The sequence below is a fragment of the Megachile rotundata genome, chromosome 5 (genome assembly GCF_050947335.1).
Source record: "Megachile rotundata isolate GNS110a chromosome 5, iyMegRotu1, whole genome shotgun sequence".
In the NCBI taxonomy this organism is placed as follows: domain Eukaryota; kingdom Metazoa; phylum Arthropoda; class Insecta; order Hymenoptera; family Megachilidae; genus Megachile; species Megachile rotundata.
This window is the reverse complement of record NC_134987.1, coordinates 9699600-9718802: the sequence shown is the minus strand read 5'-3', so window position 1 is coordinate 9718802 and position 19203 is coordinate 9699600. Positions and strand designations below refer to the sequence as shown.

The following is a 19203-nucleotide window of genomic DNA, read 5'->3' as shown; positions in this document are numbered from 1 at the left end:
CAATGATATTTTCAATGATTCAGTGAATTTAATTTGTGTTCAACGACTATATCGATTATTGTACGATAACATTAATTTTGTATTTATTTTTCAGTTAAGATCCGTGATTAGGGACGTGTATTTATAAAAAGCCGTTACTCACGTAGCTACAATCTAAATTGCTTTTCGATACAATAATAAGAAATCATGTCGTATATTCCTATCATTTCTGATACTCCAATTCGAGTGTTCGTGAATTATGAAATTTATAAAGTCAAGGGTCATTTGAAAATTCGAGAATGTATAGATTTGAGGATTTGGGAACTTTTAAAAATTTAGTTTGAAGATTTAGAAATGTGGAGAATTTATAATAAAAATATAAATGTTGAAATTCCGAATATCATGAATCAACATCGAAGATGATCGCCAAGCTCGTTGACGCGTCTACCAGAGCCATTCATCATCGAGGAAAGTTTGCAACAATGTTCACGAGTTCCCCGAACATTTTACCTGGTGTTTTTTTTTTATCGATCGGGATGGTTCTGCGAAACGTTTTCGCGAACGCGGTCCGAAGTTTTTTGCGTCGACCACAGCCTCGCTATCGAAACGAGCTTCTCGCATTCACCGCTTCCTTTTGAACTGTGAAATTCTCCCAGGAGCCATGGCCCGCCAGCATCCTGGCGTGACGGGTTAGGTCAGCTGGTCGGTGGTTTGCGAACTATCTCAATTTGCCTAAGCCGCAACCGCGGCGACCACGAAAACCGCAACTTCCCTCATCCGTGGCCACCTTTGCCCCTCTTTCTCTGCAATTTCGCTGCCTCTCTCTCTCTTTCTCTGCTACATTGAAACGTTCTCCTGCTCCCTCGACCTTTTACCATCATCTTGCAGAACATTCCCTTCTCGGTACACCATCTCGAGAATTTAGCAACTACCAGTCCTCCAGTGGCGTGACCTCTGACCGCAGGCCCTCGCGCCAACAGGACGACACCGCCGTGTACTTTGTCCCGTGCGCTTCGGCGACTTTAATGATACCCTGACCCAACCGAGGACTCTGTCGAACCCGCAACATGTGCGTTTGCATCAGTTAATTTGCCAATTTTTTACTTTGGAATTTTGCGATTTAGGGAAATTTGGGGACTGAGGAGAATATTGGGGGGTTGATGTTGGAAAATTTAGAAATTGGGGATTTGGAAATTTAAAGACTAGGGGGATTTCTGATGTGACCTTAGAAAAATTGAAAATGGAGGATCCGATGATTTTCAGAACCAAAAAATATGCAAATTTGTACATTTTCAAAATTGGAGAACTCGCAAATTTAAATATTTAATAATTGGTACTACAATTGGGAAATTAGAAATGGTGTGTGACAACCCTATTGGGCCGGCCCTGTAGCAAGCGAGGCACCGAAATACCAGAAATACCAGGCAGGATTGCGATTAACCGCGAAATCGTCCGTCGACGAAAGAGTGCACGACTCTGTTCTTAGCGTCGCGAACAGATTGGATTCTTCAGCGATTGCCTGAGGTATCGTAGAACATTGCGGTTTTGTCGGTGAATGACAACCTCCGAACGGCTAATTTCGGACCGGGTAAGTACATACAGCGATGATTGGTATGTCGCAATGCGTAATTGCTTATAAAATTGAACATCGAATTGGGTCGAGCAAGTTCTCGATCGACCTATTTATACAGATTTTTAGGGAATCTTAAAATATAAAATCTAAGATTACAAAATCATAGAAAAAAATTTTAGAATACAAATCTCCCTATATCGATCTTTCACGATGCTTACGCTGGCGTATTTGCCGATAGTAACTTGCTAGGGCACAGCTGCCTGTTTTAAGTAAACTATTTACGTAGAAGTGAGCGAGGACTTCCTCTGTGTACTTATGGCTTTTATCTAGTAAATATATCAGTGCAACAGTATTTAGAGACCGTTATCTGCGCATTGATACGTACATTCGTGTCGAATTATTTATTGACGATATTTAACCAGGGCATTTTCGGGACGGAAGAAACTACGAGTCAGAGATGGGAGAGAGCTCGATAACGAAGCAAATCGAACACCGAAACTCAATGTTGACTGTCTAAGTGTCCTTGTTTGCTCGGTAGTTAAGATTGACGGTAATAAAACGAGCTGCAGGTTTCTTCCATACATCTGTTCGGCGTCTATTTCTCTGGCGTTATGCAGCGATTTCTCGAATGCCGCGAGAAAATTCCTCGATATAATGCATCGAAAAAAGAGATTTACGATTTCCAGCGATTCGATGTTATTGCATCACTGTTTCTCGGCACTACAAACACCCGTAGAGACAAATAGCGTATGATATCATTATTATTCGCATCAAACGTTTATCGCATTTTATCTAGCGCGATAAGTGTCATTTGTGCGACGTATCGATGGAAAAATATACAAAGACAAGTGTTTTTAAATTCATAGTTGCAATTAGATATTAATGTTTTGTGGGCGGTGTATCGTTGTACCTCGACAATTTTTAATTGAACCTACAGATAGATACACGGGAATTAACAGACCCTCTCGATAATACGTTTTATGGAAATTTTGAGTCAAGTCTAAAAAAATATAACATACGTGTTCTCAACTGTGTGATATACACGTGAGTTATCAGTGGAACAATTGACGTTTCTCGTGATACCTCTTATATCTTCTTGTAATCTCTGTATTTGCTGATCAATGAGTAGATCAATCTATTTTATCCAATTACGATAATTCATAAAGTATAATCGACTGAAATACTTTTTATTGTTGCACTTGATTGCTATTGTTTACCTTATCTGATCTTCAATTGCCACGATTTCATAGTCAATCCGTTATCTCTCAGATTATTCGCAGTTGCCATCGAAATCATCTTGTCGATTCTTATGTGTGACACCCCAGTTTTTCTCATCCCCAATTTGCTATTATAAATTTTTAAAATAGACAAAAAGTCAGGCGAATATTATACGAGTGCTATACAATATGCCATAAAAATGGTGCCGACAATTCACCGAATGATTGCATCGAAACAATTAATCTTCGATAGTGCGCGTTATCGCGTGTCCGTTCTGAAAGATACGTGCTCCTTAAGCAGATATATCTTCCGATTATTATTGAATCTTAACATTCGACATGTTCTAGTTTCATAGCGAACACGAAGTAGGCGTAAAGGCAAGGCAAAACGGACATTCTAATCGTATCAATTATTGTCCGTAACCGCACGCGATTCATCGATCTCGACGATCGTTCGCGTTTGCTCGATAATTTGCGAAACTCGGTTGATTGCACGGTCGATGGAAAGAAAACAACAAGGTTGATTAATCAGCGGCTGCATCGCGGTGCGCCTACAACTTCACCAAACGTATTCTTGTAGGAAGCTCCGTGAAAACGACGAGGAGCATCATCGAAAAACACAAGGAGGAAGAAGGCTAGTCTCGAGTTATCTCGGGTTAAGCCAGAAGTGAGTGCATCGGGTACCTCCTGACCTCGATCACAATTGAGCCGTTGTAATCGAATGAACCCAGAGTCCCTCTTCTTCGATTCAGCTGTCGACGAACCAAATCGATCGCGGTATTCTTCGAATCTCTTTGCGCGAAACTCTTGCGGTTCCCAAGTCTCATTCATTTCCCAGAAGGAGATTCGATCGTTTCAATGAAATATCGCGCGAAATTAAGATTTACGATAACGTGTGAAAAATCTGTATTGATGAAGACGTGGTGTCGATGATTCACTGTCAGATGCGCGAACATGAGAAAATTCTACTATAAATACTAAATGTTCCGATTTTTTTATATCCAGTTATTTACTGAATTTGATCAGTTCATTCACCATTAGAATATTTTTATATTTACAGATAAAAATTAATAAAAGATACAAATTTATGTTTGTGTCATGTTTTCCGTTTAAACTTCATAGCAAACTTTTGAGACCATTTAATAAATTTTGTTTTTAATTTTAACACTCCTACTGTCTTCGCTGAGCGAACGTACGCGCTGCACGCCCCACGCAGCTTGTTGCACAAGTGTAAACGGTTCTTAACGCGAGCGGTGCTTTGCGGCTTTTAGAGCGTTTCGGCTAATGCGCTAAAATGCACTTCGTTACGCTGTGCACCGCAATGCAAATCGGCCAGCACACACGGTGCATTCACTGCACGCTCGCTGCAGTGGAAATAACGTATAATTCCCAACGCGCGCGGACTTTCACGATTCCGCCGCTGACTCCTTATCAGAACACACATTCTTCGACAACGTATCACTCTATTATCGAATATTACTATCAACTTGACATTTCCATTTGGTTTAATTACCTAAATTGGTGAGGGTAATTTGCAACATTTATATTCATGTGAAGATAATAGAAAACGTTTTCAAAGGACTATTGTCATTTGTTCTTGGAATTGCGGGAACTTTACTGACACTGGTGGTGTTATACACCTACATGTTATATTGCTGTTATATAATTGTATTATATATTACATGTATGTATACGTTATATTACATATGTATATCATTATATCACAAACATTATAGAGACCGCGATATCAAAGTATACAACCCCTTGTCCTACAACATCGTGACGCACCGGTGACGCACATACGTTTCATATGTGACAAACTAGCTTCATATTTTAATCGTAATTCATATATCATTTTTGCTTGAATTGTAGTTATAACCTTCACAATCAAGAATCATTGAACACAAAAATTAACTTGACAATTTCCTTTATGTGTCTCTATTATCAATAAGTAGTGAGAAGCGAATGACGCAGCTGTACAGAAAATTGTAGGTTAAGGACTAAAGTTAATTACCGAAATTAAATTCATAACTTTGCACAGTAGCCCGTTATCTGTTGAGTCACGTCATGTCCATCGGTAATCTAACTTTCCGATCATACATAAAGATCAATGTCGAAGGTTTAGCATATGAAGCCTTTTGAGCATATGTATCATCGATCGATTTTCCCAAGTTGAACAGAAATACTCGGTGGTTAACGTGACTTCGGTTGTAGGGAGCGTATCGGACACGATCTACAGGTCGGTCGAAGGACGACGCTTGCGTAGGCAGAGGTTCGCGAATGTAGTTAGCGGAACACCCTTCTCTCTTCATGGGCGCCCACGTGTTGGTACGCAACACGTATGTATACATATACGCGTGTGCGCGGCCTGCAAGTTCATAGTTTCGGTTGTAGCGTGTAATCCTCGCGGACACCGCAAACATGTAATTAACACTTGCTCTCTCTCTACGAGCCGTTGCAGTCAGTCGAGATCGTGTTGACTATACCCTGGCCTCGACTCTACGTACGTCCCGTGTAATCGTGTTCGCATGCTGAGCAATGTTACGAATAAGACCGATATACGGGGTGTCGTGACGGAAAATTCATCTACATATTCTTCAACCAATATTTACTCCTTCAATTTTTATTATATTGTTCTATTAACTTGATATCTGACAAGTCACTGGTATCTTCAACGAAAAGTGGCATTTTATTGTTGTTTGTGGATTAGTACTGTATTATTATACTACAGAATGCTGCTACTCTTAACTGTTGTATTTGCCCAATGAACTGAATGAAATATCATAAACATTTATTACTATAGAAGAGTAAAATTACAAAATCAGAAAAGTCTGTGATGTCGACATTCGCCCTCCCATGTTTAGGAAATTAACACTAGATTTACGGAACCCGTCAAAATGACGGATAATAGGTCTATTTTAGATGACAGAATTTGTTAAGAAATTTTTATAAAAATGTCAACTTTCAGCAAAAGAATCAATGTTTTAGGCAGTTCACATATCATCTGCAATTTATTTATTTTTCTACTTTAGGTAAATTTAAATAAAAGTGACCATCAAACGTCCGTAAATCTAGTGTTAAAGAATGCAGATTAAAAAAGGTTTTGAAATTTAATGTTCGTTTTCATGACACCCTGTAGAGTCCGCGAGCATAACGCGAGTCATCGGTCTTTCGAAAGAGTAGAATTTCCCCGAAGCCATTTGAATAATTCTGAATCGTGGTGAGCGTGGAAATCCACCTGCCAGCAATCTTGTTATCGCGTTTCGCGTTATGTTGCATCGTGTGTGCTCATCCAGCCGTGCACGATTGCCGATGGCGTTTAGATGTCTTTTACCGTCTGCTCCGAACACCATGTGTTGTCTTCTGTGTTCGCTACGCCTGTCTGATTCCCGCTTCCCTCGATCCACGAATCGACTAACGTATTACTTCCTGCCACCATTTTGCTCATTCACCATGAACAGGTGTGCGAAATTAATTATTTCACCGGGCAACATTGATGCGCATTCATCGTTGCCTTTTTCCGCTCCTTCGCTTTCCTCGCTTTTTGTTCTTGTTTTTCGTCGATGGAATTTCTTGTCGCGATCGACGCGGCGAGACGAGGTTTAAATGAATTTTAAATGAAACGACGGGATCGGATGCGACCGTCTGGTTTGGAAAATGTAATTACGAGCGAACGTTTCGGGTCGCGGTCAGGGGAAAAATGTTGCGTCGCGGTTCGCTGTTTTAACACCTTGATGGCGAAGGCTGAATTTGTGCGGCTCGACAAAGTGGTCATTGTGGTCTGGGAAAATGCAAATGCGTCGCTTCGAAGCTGCGTAACGTCTATTAACGGTTTTATAACTAAACGCGATGAAACGCCCAGATAGTCCGACAGCTCAAATTCGTTAATTAATTGTTGCTAACGACTGAATAAATTATGTCGACTTTGAAACTTTCAGAACTTCGCGATAAATTTCTAACGAGGAAACTTCACTCTTGATGTTAATATTTACATACAATTTTCAAGAAATTTTATAACAATATTTGTGACGCAACCTTGAAGCAACACTTGCGGTAAAATACGAAAATAATTTGATAACAAAGTATATTTCTGATACAACACATGTGCGTGCATAAAATGTGAAATGATAATGTATGTGGGTACTTGCGGGGTGGTCAGATAAAAGTTGTACGGAGGACACGAAATTGTTACGACAAAAACTTATTGTTACACTGTTACTCGTTCTATACCTCGTATCAATTTTTCACGACTTGCTGACCTTTCTTTTGTTGAAATAATTGTATCTTATCATACGACCGTAAGAATACGTATTTTCTGATGTAACCCTCGTATCATGACGGTGTGTATTAAACTGATTAAACTCGATCTCTTATTAATTTACTTTCCGAACGAAACGCAAAAATGCGAAATACAACGTTGTGGATCGAATATTGAAATATTAAATCACTGTTGCAAACGTAGTATCTGGACATTGATTGAAGAGATAACGAGATAAATTAAAGATACATGGTCTTTGGTTAGCGGTTTCCCTATAACACGCGCAATGATTAATAGAGCAAAGTTTAGACTACAAACTTTGTGCGTGTTTTGCGTGCTGCTGCTCCTGTGTTATAATGCGATACCACGCACGAAGTAATTATATATTCTAACTACCATAACCGCTATTTTCGTGCGCTATTACATAGCTTATTACAACGCAATCGAACGTGTGTTTTTCAAGTTTTGCCCAATCATAGTGCGATTTATTTATTCGTTCGCAGTGAAACCCTTATATTATCTTGCCGGTGATGAGTAGTTGCGGCGAATGGGATTTTGATGACTGGCTTATTTATGAGTTTGAAAATTTATTACTTGAAGGCTTCAAATTTTCAATTTATGAAATTTTCAAATTTTTAGATTTTGAAATTTTGTCTCAAATTTCTAGGTTGACAAATTTCTGTGTTATCAAATTTCTCAGTCCTTACATTCTCAAATTCCTGAGTTGTAAAACTTTGAAACTCTCATATTCCTAAATTCTCAAATCTCCAAATTCTCATATTTCCAAATTCTCAAATCCCTAATCTCTCAAATCCCCAATCTCTCAAATTTCCAAATTCTCAAATCCCTAATCCCTCAAATCCATAATCTCACAAATCCCCAATCTCTCAAATTTCCAAATTCTCAAATCCTTAATCTCTCAAATTTCCAAATTCTCAAATCCCTAGTCTCTCAAATCCCCAATTTTTCAAATTTCCAAATTCTCAAATTTCCTAATCCTCAAATCTCCAAATTCTCAAATTCCCAATTTCTCAAATCCCTAATTTCTCAAATTTCCAAATTCTCAAATCCCCAATCTCTCAAATTTCCAAATTCTCAAATCCCCAATCTCTCGAATTTCCAATTTCCCAAATGCCCAATCTCTCAAATTTCCAAATTCTCAAATCCCAATCTCTCAAATTTCCAAATTCTCAAATCCCCAATCTCTCAAATTTCTAAATTCTTAAATCCTTAATCTCTCAAATCCCTAATCTCTCAAATTTCCAAATTCTCAAATCCCTAATCTCTCAAATCCCCAATTTTTCAAATTTCCAAATTCTCAAATTCCCAAAATCTCAAATCTCCAAATTCCACCCCCACATCTCCAAATCTCCAAATAAGATAACCTCTCACTAACATTTTTTCTAATTTGTTTTCAGGGTCCACCACAACCTGGCCAACAAATCAAACTCACAGTCGGGGAATCCTGCGACAGGATCAAAGACGAATTCAATTTTCTACAGAACCAATGTCACGCGTAAGTAAACTACACCACAAATTCACGTAAAACTTAGTTCAAAACACGATTGGTATATTAAATTTGACAAGTGGCACAAAAACGATCGTTTTCAAAAAGTTGTATTAAACGTTCCTCCTTTCACGACCCAGTTCGAGTTACTTTTTTCCCCATTTCGAGTCAAAAAACGAACAGCAAACAAACAAAAAAAAAAAGGGGTAGAAAAGAACCGGCTGCAGAAAGCTGATACAAAAAAAAGCTCTTCCGTTCCGTATAAGTTTATTAAATCGCGTAATGAAAAAGGCAGAGTCGTAAAGCGATTGAACGCGGCACCTGCTCGTCACTCGACTTCTCTCGGTTCTTCTTTTGTCTCGGTGTTGTACACGTACAGTTGGTTGCAAAAGTATCTCACTAAAGTGTGTAGGTACTGGATCTAATATAGAGCTACTCATAAGGGTATAAGGCTATTAGTATTTTCAAGTACGTATTTATGGATATTGGGATCTTGAATGTATCTTGCAACCTGAGATGGTTATTGAGATCTTGGAATCTTGTGACTTAAGGTTCTTAAAATATAGGAATCTACAAGTTTAAAATATGAAATATTCTTACATTTAATTTTTTCAAATAAAATATGAAAAATCTTGTTGATACATTGTAAAGTAGGTTAATATTGTAGAATATAGTAGATGTTCACAGGCAGATTTTGATATGAGGTTTTGCAAGGCTACGAAATTCACTTGAATACTTCTGTGATCAACTGTATACATCTGTAGCTTATGTTTGTGTCTGCACATACATCTGTATGTCAACCCGAACAGGTACTTGTAGTTGTACTCATACCTGTACCACCAGCACACCGCGCATCGAAAGAGCCTGGGAATTCGTGCAGCTGCTTCCCTTGGCTTGCACGCGATACACAAAAGCCATAAGTGATTTACGACCGCGTGGCTATTGGTAGACACGTAATGACACCCGTGCCACCGTGCAGTCACCGCGAATACGGAATTAAGGAAGCCTCGATGGCTGTCGTTGCATTTTTCAACGTTTCGCGGATCGAAACTTTCATTGTTCCAACGTGAAACTTCCCAGCCGGAAGTTTCGAACCTTCTCTCCTTTCTTCTTCGCTCTCCGTTTTTCTCGTCTTTTTTCGCGGTAGACAGACGTATGTACACGACGTATTGTTCCCAGCCGATGATGTTCCGGATGTAATGCCCTACCAGCGATGTTTCAAACGATGATTGCAACTTTCGTGGCGAACGTGCACGCAACGGAGCGATAGCATCGATTAGCTGGACGGTGTTACATTTAAATAAATCACCCGTAATTTCCATGAAATTGACAATACCGAAATAAAGTCGTGTACTGCAAAATTTGATCTGGAGAAAAATATATGTAATTTCGGAAGCAACGTGTAATTGGTTAAGTAAAAGAATGGCGGTTCTTGGTGGTCGAACTTATATTGCATAAGAGATCGAAAATACACGTCAAGATAATAAAATATTTTGTGTGAATGAAGTAAAAATATGTTGTATGAAGTACATTTAAATATTGGAAGTACAGGGTGAAAATTCCAAACGGCACACCCTGTACGTATCGCGTGTTCCCGATTACACATGCATAATCAGCGACAAATAATATGAACATTATGCTAACGGCGCGAACGCAAAGGTCGTCGTATAATAAATGTTTCTCGAATTTAACGCACGGTAACTAGAGTGAATTGCGCGCACGCCTCGCCGTGTTCGCGACACGCGAAAGATAAGGCGAAAACGTACGAGCGTGCTGAAGCCGTTTAATAAATGGCCATTTTTATTTCTCTCTTTCTCTGTTCGCAGCTTGAAGCTGGAGTGCGAGAAACTGGCCACGGAGAAGATCGAGATTCAGCGACATTACGTGATGGTAAGGAATTACCATTCCCGTAACACTAATTCCGGCTAAGTCCCTGCTTCCTCTCTCGCCTCTTGCTCTTCTCGTCCGCTAAAGTAACTCTCCATTTCGCTTTCCCCCTTTCTCGAGCCCTCGTCTCTCCTCGCCTCTCGTCCCTGCTCCCTCGTTTCCCGTATCCAGGATAATCATGCTCGCTCGACCGCTAAACCACCTCGGCTTCTTAGCATTAATTGCATCCTCACCGCAGCGACTTTACATTGGCCTGTTACGGTGCGCGCATTTCCCCTTTAGCTATACAGCCGCATACACCTATACCTAAGCACGTACTTACACGCCCGCCCATAAGTATCAGGTCCCTTGCTAATATATAGTTTCAGCTTTACCTTTGAATTGATAATGTTGAACACTCGTATTGATATTCGGTCAAACGATTCAAATGCAACTTTTATGTACTCTTGAATTTATGAAAATTAGTCATTACTTTCTTTGCTACAAGTCAAATAATTGCAATAATCATACTATTTATTTACTCCTAGAGACAGGAGTGTGCAGTATAACCTTAGACTAAACACTTAAGAATATTTTTAGAGAAATAGTTGATTAGGACCTATTAAATTAGGATATGTTATAAACACACTACTGTAGGTTCTCAAAGACAAATAACACCCTGATCTTATAAAAAACAGAAGAGTCCAAACATTTTTCCTTCGCTTCAATTAGGGAAATCCTACGTTCCCAATTGTATTCATGTTAATGCTCCCTTACATATATGCATGTATGTACATTTATCTGGTGCACCTACCGTGCATAGCTAATGATCCTAAGAGGCAGCGGTTCTCATCGATTGTCCGTCTTCGGACACCTAATGACAAAGTAATACTACAGTATGTACATGAAGCAGGACAGCGCGCTCGCAATACTGAAGGGGATAATGCAGTTGCCCCGGTTCGCATGTACCCGAATGCTTTCCAACGATCGACCACCGTAAACCAGTCTAATTATACCGATCCGCGCGTGTCCCGCGAGGAAATCCGTGCCGCGTTGCTGGCCGCACGCAAGATGGGATTTATTACCGAGTGTTTTCATGGTAAATGACCCCCACTCTACCCTTTCAGTTAACCCTCGCAAAATTGGACCGAACGCGTGAGACACGAGGAAGGGCGCAGAGAGGCGTGCCGGGAGCTTATCGCGAGCTTTGCTGACATAATTAATTGACGCTGATATCGTGACTATAGGTTATTCGGACTGTTACGAGCATACGTGCAAAAAGGCTGCTTATTGTCGAGCAGGAAAGTGCCGTTTGCGGGCTTTTTATTGCGGACGATAAGGTTTATACGTTTTCGATTGCGAGTTTAGAGCAGCGGGACACTGATGGATAGGTCTTGGAAATTTTATATTTTTGTGCTGCTGAACTTTCGGAGTTCCAAATGACAGTATGTCTAGTATGACAGTAAAGTTTGAAAATGTGATCAGGTGGTGATATAAATAGATATTCTCCCATGGCTCTTAACATTCTCTAAACTTTCCTACATTTACAAAGTCTTGACATCTGCTCTCATCCAAGTGAAGTTTACTATGCTCGATACTGATCGCACAAAGGAGAAATTCCAACGAAATTATAGGAAGATATTTCACTGTATGAAGGTAAACGTAGAAACGTTAAAGGTATAATATAATATCTTTGTCCTTCCACTATCGTCGAGCAAAACGAAGGATGGTAGAAAGGAAGAAACGAGAATTCCACATATTAATACCAGAGTATTAAGCCAGCAATGATATTTACGAGCACGTTCACGGAATCTTGTATCGTTAGCGGCGAACAATGCGCTTAGCACACACGTTGCACGCGATAATAACGTCCTGAGGGCATGGAAATCTACATTCCAGGGTAACAGGAATTATGAGACAGGACGCGTCTTAGGGTCTCGCGAACACTATGCTTCGTCTTCGATAAATCTCCGTAGAGTTTCTCCACGGCGATTTCGTCCGGCAGCGGTCGTGTCGGCTCGTTCGCTTGATTAATCGTGTTTAAACTAGCCGCCTCCGCGCCAATTAAGATTGTACAACGCCCCGTGCAAGAAGACCACTACGAACGAGACAGACACTCCCTCGAGACAATTCGAGAAAAACGAGATAACTTCGTACACCTTGGGCAAACGAAACATCAGTTGGGGAGCTAATCTGGATTTTATTGGGCAACTTGAGAATTTTGTGGTCTAGCAGATTTGAGGATTTTGGTATTCGGGGACTTTAAATGAATTTGGGAAATTTTACAAATATTGTGAACGAATTTTCGAATTCAGTCTTTTCGTCCATCTGTTAATTTTATTCTAGATAGAAGTATCCTCGCATAGCAGTGTGGAGCATATAAACAGAGTAACACGATATAGGTACTTTGCACAATGATCGAATCCCGACTGTTAACATCACAGTACATAAACGTGTGTTCAATTGTAATAAACGGTTAAACGATAAACTTGAAACATCTCGTTTTGATCGAGTTACACAGTGTTCGAGATTTCGCTGTATCAATTTACTCTGGCTTCCTCTATAACGATTCCAAAGTAGTTTCCATCGGTTCGATCGAACTGTTCCAGAAAAATTTGTCGGATCAGAATTACAGCTCGGGCACGCCTTGGCCCGATCATTTATCCCCCCTCTTAACGAGATCTTCTCGGAGCTGTTCGAGCAATAGCACCGGCGGCAGTAAAAAAGGCCAGGTCTCTAACAAAAGACCGCTTGTTAACTCGCTTAAACGACGTGTACAGAGTACATCTCGGTGGGGTGTCGGAGCCAAGGCGGAGAAACGACGACGGAGAAGAAGAAGCAGAGAGAGAAGACGAAGAGAAGAGGTGGAGGCGGTGGGCGAATCGAGGGAGATCGCGTGCTTTTTCTCGTTCTCTTTGTCGAGTTCATTAACAAGCGCCACGTTAAGGACGCTGGCGCGCAGGGGTCGAGGCCCGTCACGTTAATTTGTTGTGCAAGCCATAATGAGCCGCGGAAGTTGGTCCAGAGTGCGCTACTACCAAGGGCTCTGCTGCCGTTGCTGATCGTCGCTGTTGCTTCCCGCTGCTGCAGTTGATCTTAACAACCTCCTGTGCCCTCTTGCTTCCTCTTCCCCTTTTTCTCTGTCCCTTCCTTCCTTCCTTCCTTCCCCGACTCGTTTACTCCCCCTCCCCTCGGTCCTCGTTGGAATAACTTACTTACGATGCAATTAATTCGCCCGTGTAATTACAGGGCTAATGGCCCGTAAAATTAAGAACCTGTACCTGACTCTCGAGCGTGTTGCACGCGTTCTGCTACCCTACGTTCCTCCGCGCGTTACGTCCCTTGATCCCTCGTATATACTTTCTCTCTCTCTGTTTTTGGGCTACCCCTGTAGCCATAGGGTGCTCCATTTAAAAACATCTAAATTACTTTCGTTACTATGATAGACAAAATTAATAAGAGCTTGCATGATTCTAGGACGTACATTTAGTGACGGTAATACAATTTGTCCTAAGGTTCAAAAGTTATTTTATCGTGGAAATAATGTAGACGTCCAACTTAGGTGGAACACCCAATACTAATATGGCGTAAGAAATAGTTTGTTCCCAAATCCTCAAGTTTCCACCTACCAAATTTGTCAAACTAACACTTCCCGAAATCACTAAATGAGTTCCTGAGTCGCAAAAAAAAAAGTGACTCCTCTCGAACTAAGCATAACGAGAGATAGCTGAAGTGTTACAACGGTGGGGTTGAATCTTCCCCTACATCGCCATTTTCCCCAGAGAAGACTGGCGTGCTCGGTACCGTAGAACGGTCCTCTCGTTCGCTCCTCCCTGTCCCTGGAGTGTACTCGACTAGACTCGATTAAGTTTATCGCGATTAACGATAATTAATAACGCGTTACCGCGGAAAGTGCAGTGTTGCATACCCGAGAGGGTAGAGATATAGTTGAACCGGGTGTACGCTGCTCGTTCTCGAGATTAATGGTACCCGGGATGTTAATGACGCGGAGGCAAGAAGGCAGGCAAGTGGCGTACCGGTACGCGGTCGAGAAAGAAGAGAGAGAGAGAGGAAAAAAGTACCGTCGAAATAACGAAGCAAGACGCGGACAAATCTGGCAAATGATGTTAAATTGCCGACGGCGAAGATTTGCCGCGCTGCATCCTACCAACGCGATGCTAAATGACTGCCTCACCGGTAAGACCGAACTTGACTGTTAAGTAATGACGCTACAAAATGGTCTCTTCGGTAAATTGCTCGTTTATCGCAATTATGATCGTCTCTTCGCGGTTCCGTTGATAGCCGATGAAAGACAACACTGGCGTATCGAGAGCTTTCGAGAGTTGTGTATAATTGTTCTTTCCAGTTGCAACGTTTTCGTACAATCTCATTGTTCGCTGGTTTTATGCGAGATTCCTCGAGTTTCTCGAGTACGATCTTCGGGGAAATGCGCTTGCTGGAAGACTTCCGCTTTAACTTGTCTTTTGTTTTTGGGATTTTAGAGTACGTAACGTGCTCCTACGAGATAGCATCAGATGTGAATTTTAGCTTAACGGTGTTGACTGCTGCTGTTATTCTGGTAGCAGGAATTTTGGAATGAAATTTTGTTTTAATTTAGGACTCCTTTTCTGCACTTGCCCTACTTCCTCGAGCTTTCGCAAAACAAAAATCAAATTGAACAGCTGAACAAAATTTTGTCTCTATTCATAAAATACAAAGAAACTTGTTATAAAAATCACGAATAATTGTAACATTTCCATCCTCATTTGCTAACGTAACATTTCACGTAAACACTTCTTCTATAAACACAAAACTTTTTACAGAATAGCAGCCTTTATTTGCATTCTCCAGTCGTAAAAGCTTCTCTCCTTACACTGATTCTTAGCCAAAGGGAATATACGATTCAGCGAAATATTCGCCACATAGTAACCGTTATTTTCTTCTGTTGCAGTACTACGAGATGTCGTACGGTCTGAACGTGGAGATGCACAAACAAGTAAGTCCAAGCTCCATTAGTCGAATGTTCGAAACGCGAGAGCACGTTGCAGTTGCATCTCGACACGCAACATTATTTCGTCATCCGTTGGTGCACCAGTTTCGCATACAAAGTGGCAAGGATGTAAGCGTGTATACGCGATCGTCTTTTTCTCCTCTCCGTGTTTCTTGGTCGCGCAGCGACGTTGGCTCGAGTCGCGAGATCCGCGTCATTTAACGTCGCGTGTTTGCCAAAGTCATTAAGCGGGATAAGTTTGTCCCGTGTACACGAGCGAATAAACATTTGCCGCGATGACTCGACGACACGGGACCAAAGCTCGGAGAAAATCCGGCCGCACGAGAGCCGACACTTTCGACGATGGCGAAACGCTATTTCGAGATGTTTCATTCGATCAATAAACCGGTAGCTGAAATTGCCTTTTCATCTTCCACATTTTTATTATCTGGGTAGCTGGTAGATACCTGTTCCTTCTAAGCAAATCGATTGATTGAAATTATCAAATCTGAATCTTATCAGTCATTTTCTACTCATTTATGTATTGGCAAGGATGAAAATTTTCTTCATTTTTAAATTTTATATTTTCAGATCGTTGAAAATACATAGTTTTGGCTTGCTAAATTTTTTAGTTATCAATTTTCCTAATTTATCGAGTTTTTAAGCTTTCAAGCATTTAAATTTGTGCTACCGAAATTTATAAAATTAGACGAGGTAATTTTCAAATTTATAGATTCAGATATTTCTGCCGATTGTAAAAGTGGAGCTAAAGATTCTGAAGGAATTGAACTTTTCGCTAATTGGACTACTATTAAAATACCGGCGACCCAAATTTTGTTCAGCCAATGATTAACTTCATTGTTAATTCAGCTTACGAATATTTTAGAGTTTCGTGTATTGTAAAAGTTCTTTAAAGTCGTTGTACGAACCGAGTATCATAGAGAAATTAGCGTCAGAAAAGGAGGATAATTTTGGAAGCAATTAGACGGTGATGTATTCTTACATCTAAATTTATCCTCCATTTCCTAAAAGTGTCTACGGTCGAGTATGCAACTCACGAAAAGAAGGATAAACCGACAATATTTTCTTTCTCGAAAACAGCTGGGAAGCATGTGCTCGACGTGAAAGGGAAATAAATGTCCCCTTTCCTTCGTTTATACATAGTTTATGCTCTTTGTCACTTTGGCTATGTTGCTCTCACGCGTTGATCGATCGCCATTGGCGTAATTACGATTTTTATTCTAGGGTTAAATATTTTAGTTTTGTTAATAACATTGTCTTTGAGAATTTGGGGATTTTTGGAGATTTAGAAGTTTTTTAATTTAAGAATTTGGGCTTTTGGGAATTTAGGAAGTTGGGAATCGGGGTTTTAGAAATTTGGAATTTTAGGGATCGGGGTTTTAGAATTTTGGAATTTTAGGGATTGGGGTTTTAGAAATTTGGTAATTTAGAAATTGGGGTTCCAGAAATTTGAAAGCTTAGAAATTGGGGTTTTAGAAATTTGGTACTTTAGGAATTGGGGTTCCAGAAATTTGAAAGCTTAGAAATTGGGGTTCCAGAAATTTGAAAGCTTAGAAATTGGGGTTGTAGAAATTTGGTAATTTAGGAATTGGGGTTTCAGAAATTTGAAAGCTTAGAAATTGGGGTTGTAGAAATTTGGTAATTTAGGAATTGGGGTTTCAGAAATTTGGAAGCTTAGAAATTTGATAATTTAGGAATTGGGGTTCCAGAAATTGAAAAGCTTAGAAATTGGGGTTTTAGAAATTTGGTAATTTAGGAATTGGGGTTCCAGAAATTTGGAAGCTTAGAAATTTGATAATTTAGGAATTGGGGTTCCAGAAATTGAAAAGCTTAGAAATTGGGGTTTTAGAAATTTGGTAATTTAGGAATTGGGGTTCCAGAAATTGGAAAGCTTAGAAATTTGGTAATTTAGGAATTGGGGTTCCAGAAATTTGGAAGCTTAGAAATTGGGGTTGTAGAAATTTGGTAATTTAGGAATTGGGGTTTCAGAAATTTGGAAGCTTAGAAATTTGATAATTTAGGAATTGGGGTTCCAGAAATTGGAAAGCTTAGAAATTGGGGTTTTAGAAATATGGTAATTTAGGAATTGGGGTTCCAGAAATTTGAAAGCTTAGAAATTGGGGTTTTAGAAATTTTGGTAATTTAGGTATTGGGGTTCCAAAAATTTGAAAGCTTAGAAATTGGGGTTTTAGAAATTTGTTAATTTAGGAATGAATGTTTTAGAAATTCAGGAATGAGGGTATCAGAAATTTATTTATCCTGAAATTGAAAATTTACAAATTTGCTCATTCAGAAACCAGAATTAGAAAAATTACAATATTTGGAAATTGAGGGATTCAGATGTAAAAATTTTCAAATACAAAATTCCGTCCCAAAGACATCTTTTCAGTATCCCAAGGCACATATGAATCTTCAGGGTGCCATATGCACCCCGCTGTCTATCTACGCCAATGGCGATCACCCACAGTGTCGAGTTAAAAAGGGTGCACTACAAGTTGGTTATTTCGGAACGTTCGCGTTGGTACTAATAGTTGACGATCGTTTGTTTTCCAGGCTGAAATATCGAAGAGACTGAACGCAATCATTGGACAGATTCTGCCGTATCTGTCTCAAGAACAGCAACAGCAGGTTGCCACCGCTGTTGACAGGGCGAAGCAGATTACAGTGGCGGAACTGAATACCATAATAGGGGTAAGCGTGCATCGTGTCTGTAATTGACTAATTTTCAGACAAAGGAACATGAGTTCAATTGCTACTGTGTCAGCGTATCGCAATGTTCGAGTTGTTAAATTGCGCGATTTTGTTCGGGTAGAGATTCGGGATCATTTACCGATTTACATAGGTGAAAGATATCGATTGCTTCTGTTACGTTGACACAGTATTTTCATGATCTTTACGTTATTATGCAAATATTCAATAGACAAAAATTATTTCTTTTTTACACAATTTAAGTACTTTCTTTTAATGAAAATATTCTCCTCTGAAGGATTTGATCATTGGAATTTTCTAAATTAAATATCTCATTATAATCACTCAAAATATTGATTAAAACAATGCAACTCGATTCTAAATAATTTAAAATATTAATTTATTAATTTTAAATATTATGCTTCATCATTGTAAAAATATAATGCTCAGGTCATTGTACAAATATAATTTTTTTTACATTGTAACTGTACAGATGAAAGACTTATTTTGATCTCATGTATTATTGTCGTTAACAAAGTGTTCTTAACTTTCCTGCTTTATGTATCAAGGCTAAGACAACTTAAAATTGCAACCTTGTACTATTGTTACATTGCAAACATAATCGCTAAAGCGATGCAAATAGTAATACCTATATTGTCAATATATTAATATCGATACCTCTATGATCATTTATCTCTTCTGATACATTATTAACCTTCTGACCTACATATTAACAAAAAGATCTCGTAGAAAACCGTCTAACAAAGACGCAACTTATAAGCTCAAACAGCCGTTTATTTATAGAATGAGGTAACTTAGGATGATTGAATTAGGTGAATCACCCCATGTATCCATAACGCGACGAGCCACGAGTCTTCTATGTAGTTGTTGAAGCTTCTTGCGGCGACGCTATCAGTTCGTCCAGTCATCGAGTGAAGTTCAATTTGCATAACATACCAAATTGGGTGTCTACATGGTCTCGGTTTTGATGATACAGTGCGGTAATAAATTGAAAAGTGCAAATAAAAAAGGGTTCTAAGTGACATTTATTAAAATAATTTTCGCTTATAAAATGTGTATTCAAGAGACGAGTATTTATACAAG

General features: G+C 39.6%; 1 protein-coding gene across 5 annotated transcripts in view; it reads left to right on the top strand.

Annotated features, from left to right (window-relative positions):
• Window positions 1-19203, top strand: part of LOC100878532 (protein groucho) — a 61005-nt gene that overhangs the window by 22213 nt on the left and 19589 nt on the right. For 3 of the 5 annotated variants that reach the window (XM_076531695.1, XM_012291268.2, XM_012291265.2), the window contains exons 2-5: window positions 8446-8543; window positions 10361-10424; window positions 15352-15396; window positions 17965-18102. In XM_076531695.1, the coding sequence (XP_076387810.1) occupies window positions 10422-10424; window positions 15352-15396; window positions 17965-18102 (186 nt within the window). In that variant the 5' untranslated portion in view covers window positions 8446-8543; window positions 10361-10421. Of the gene's footprint in view, window positions 1-8445; window positions 8544-10360; window positions 10425-15351; window positions 15397-17964; window positions 18103-19203 lie in introns of those variants that run through there. The other 2 variants (XM_076531693.1, XM_076531694.1) reach the window with 2 other exon arrangements.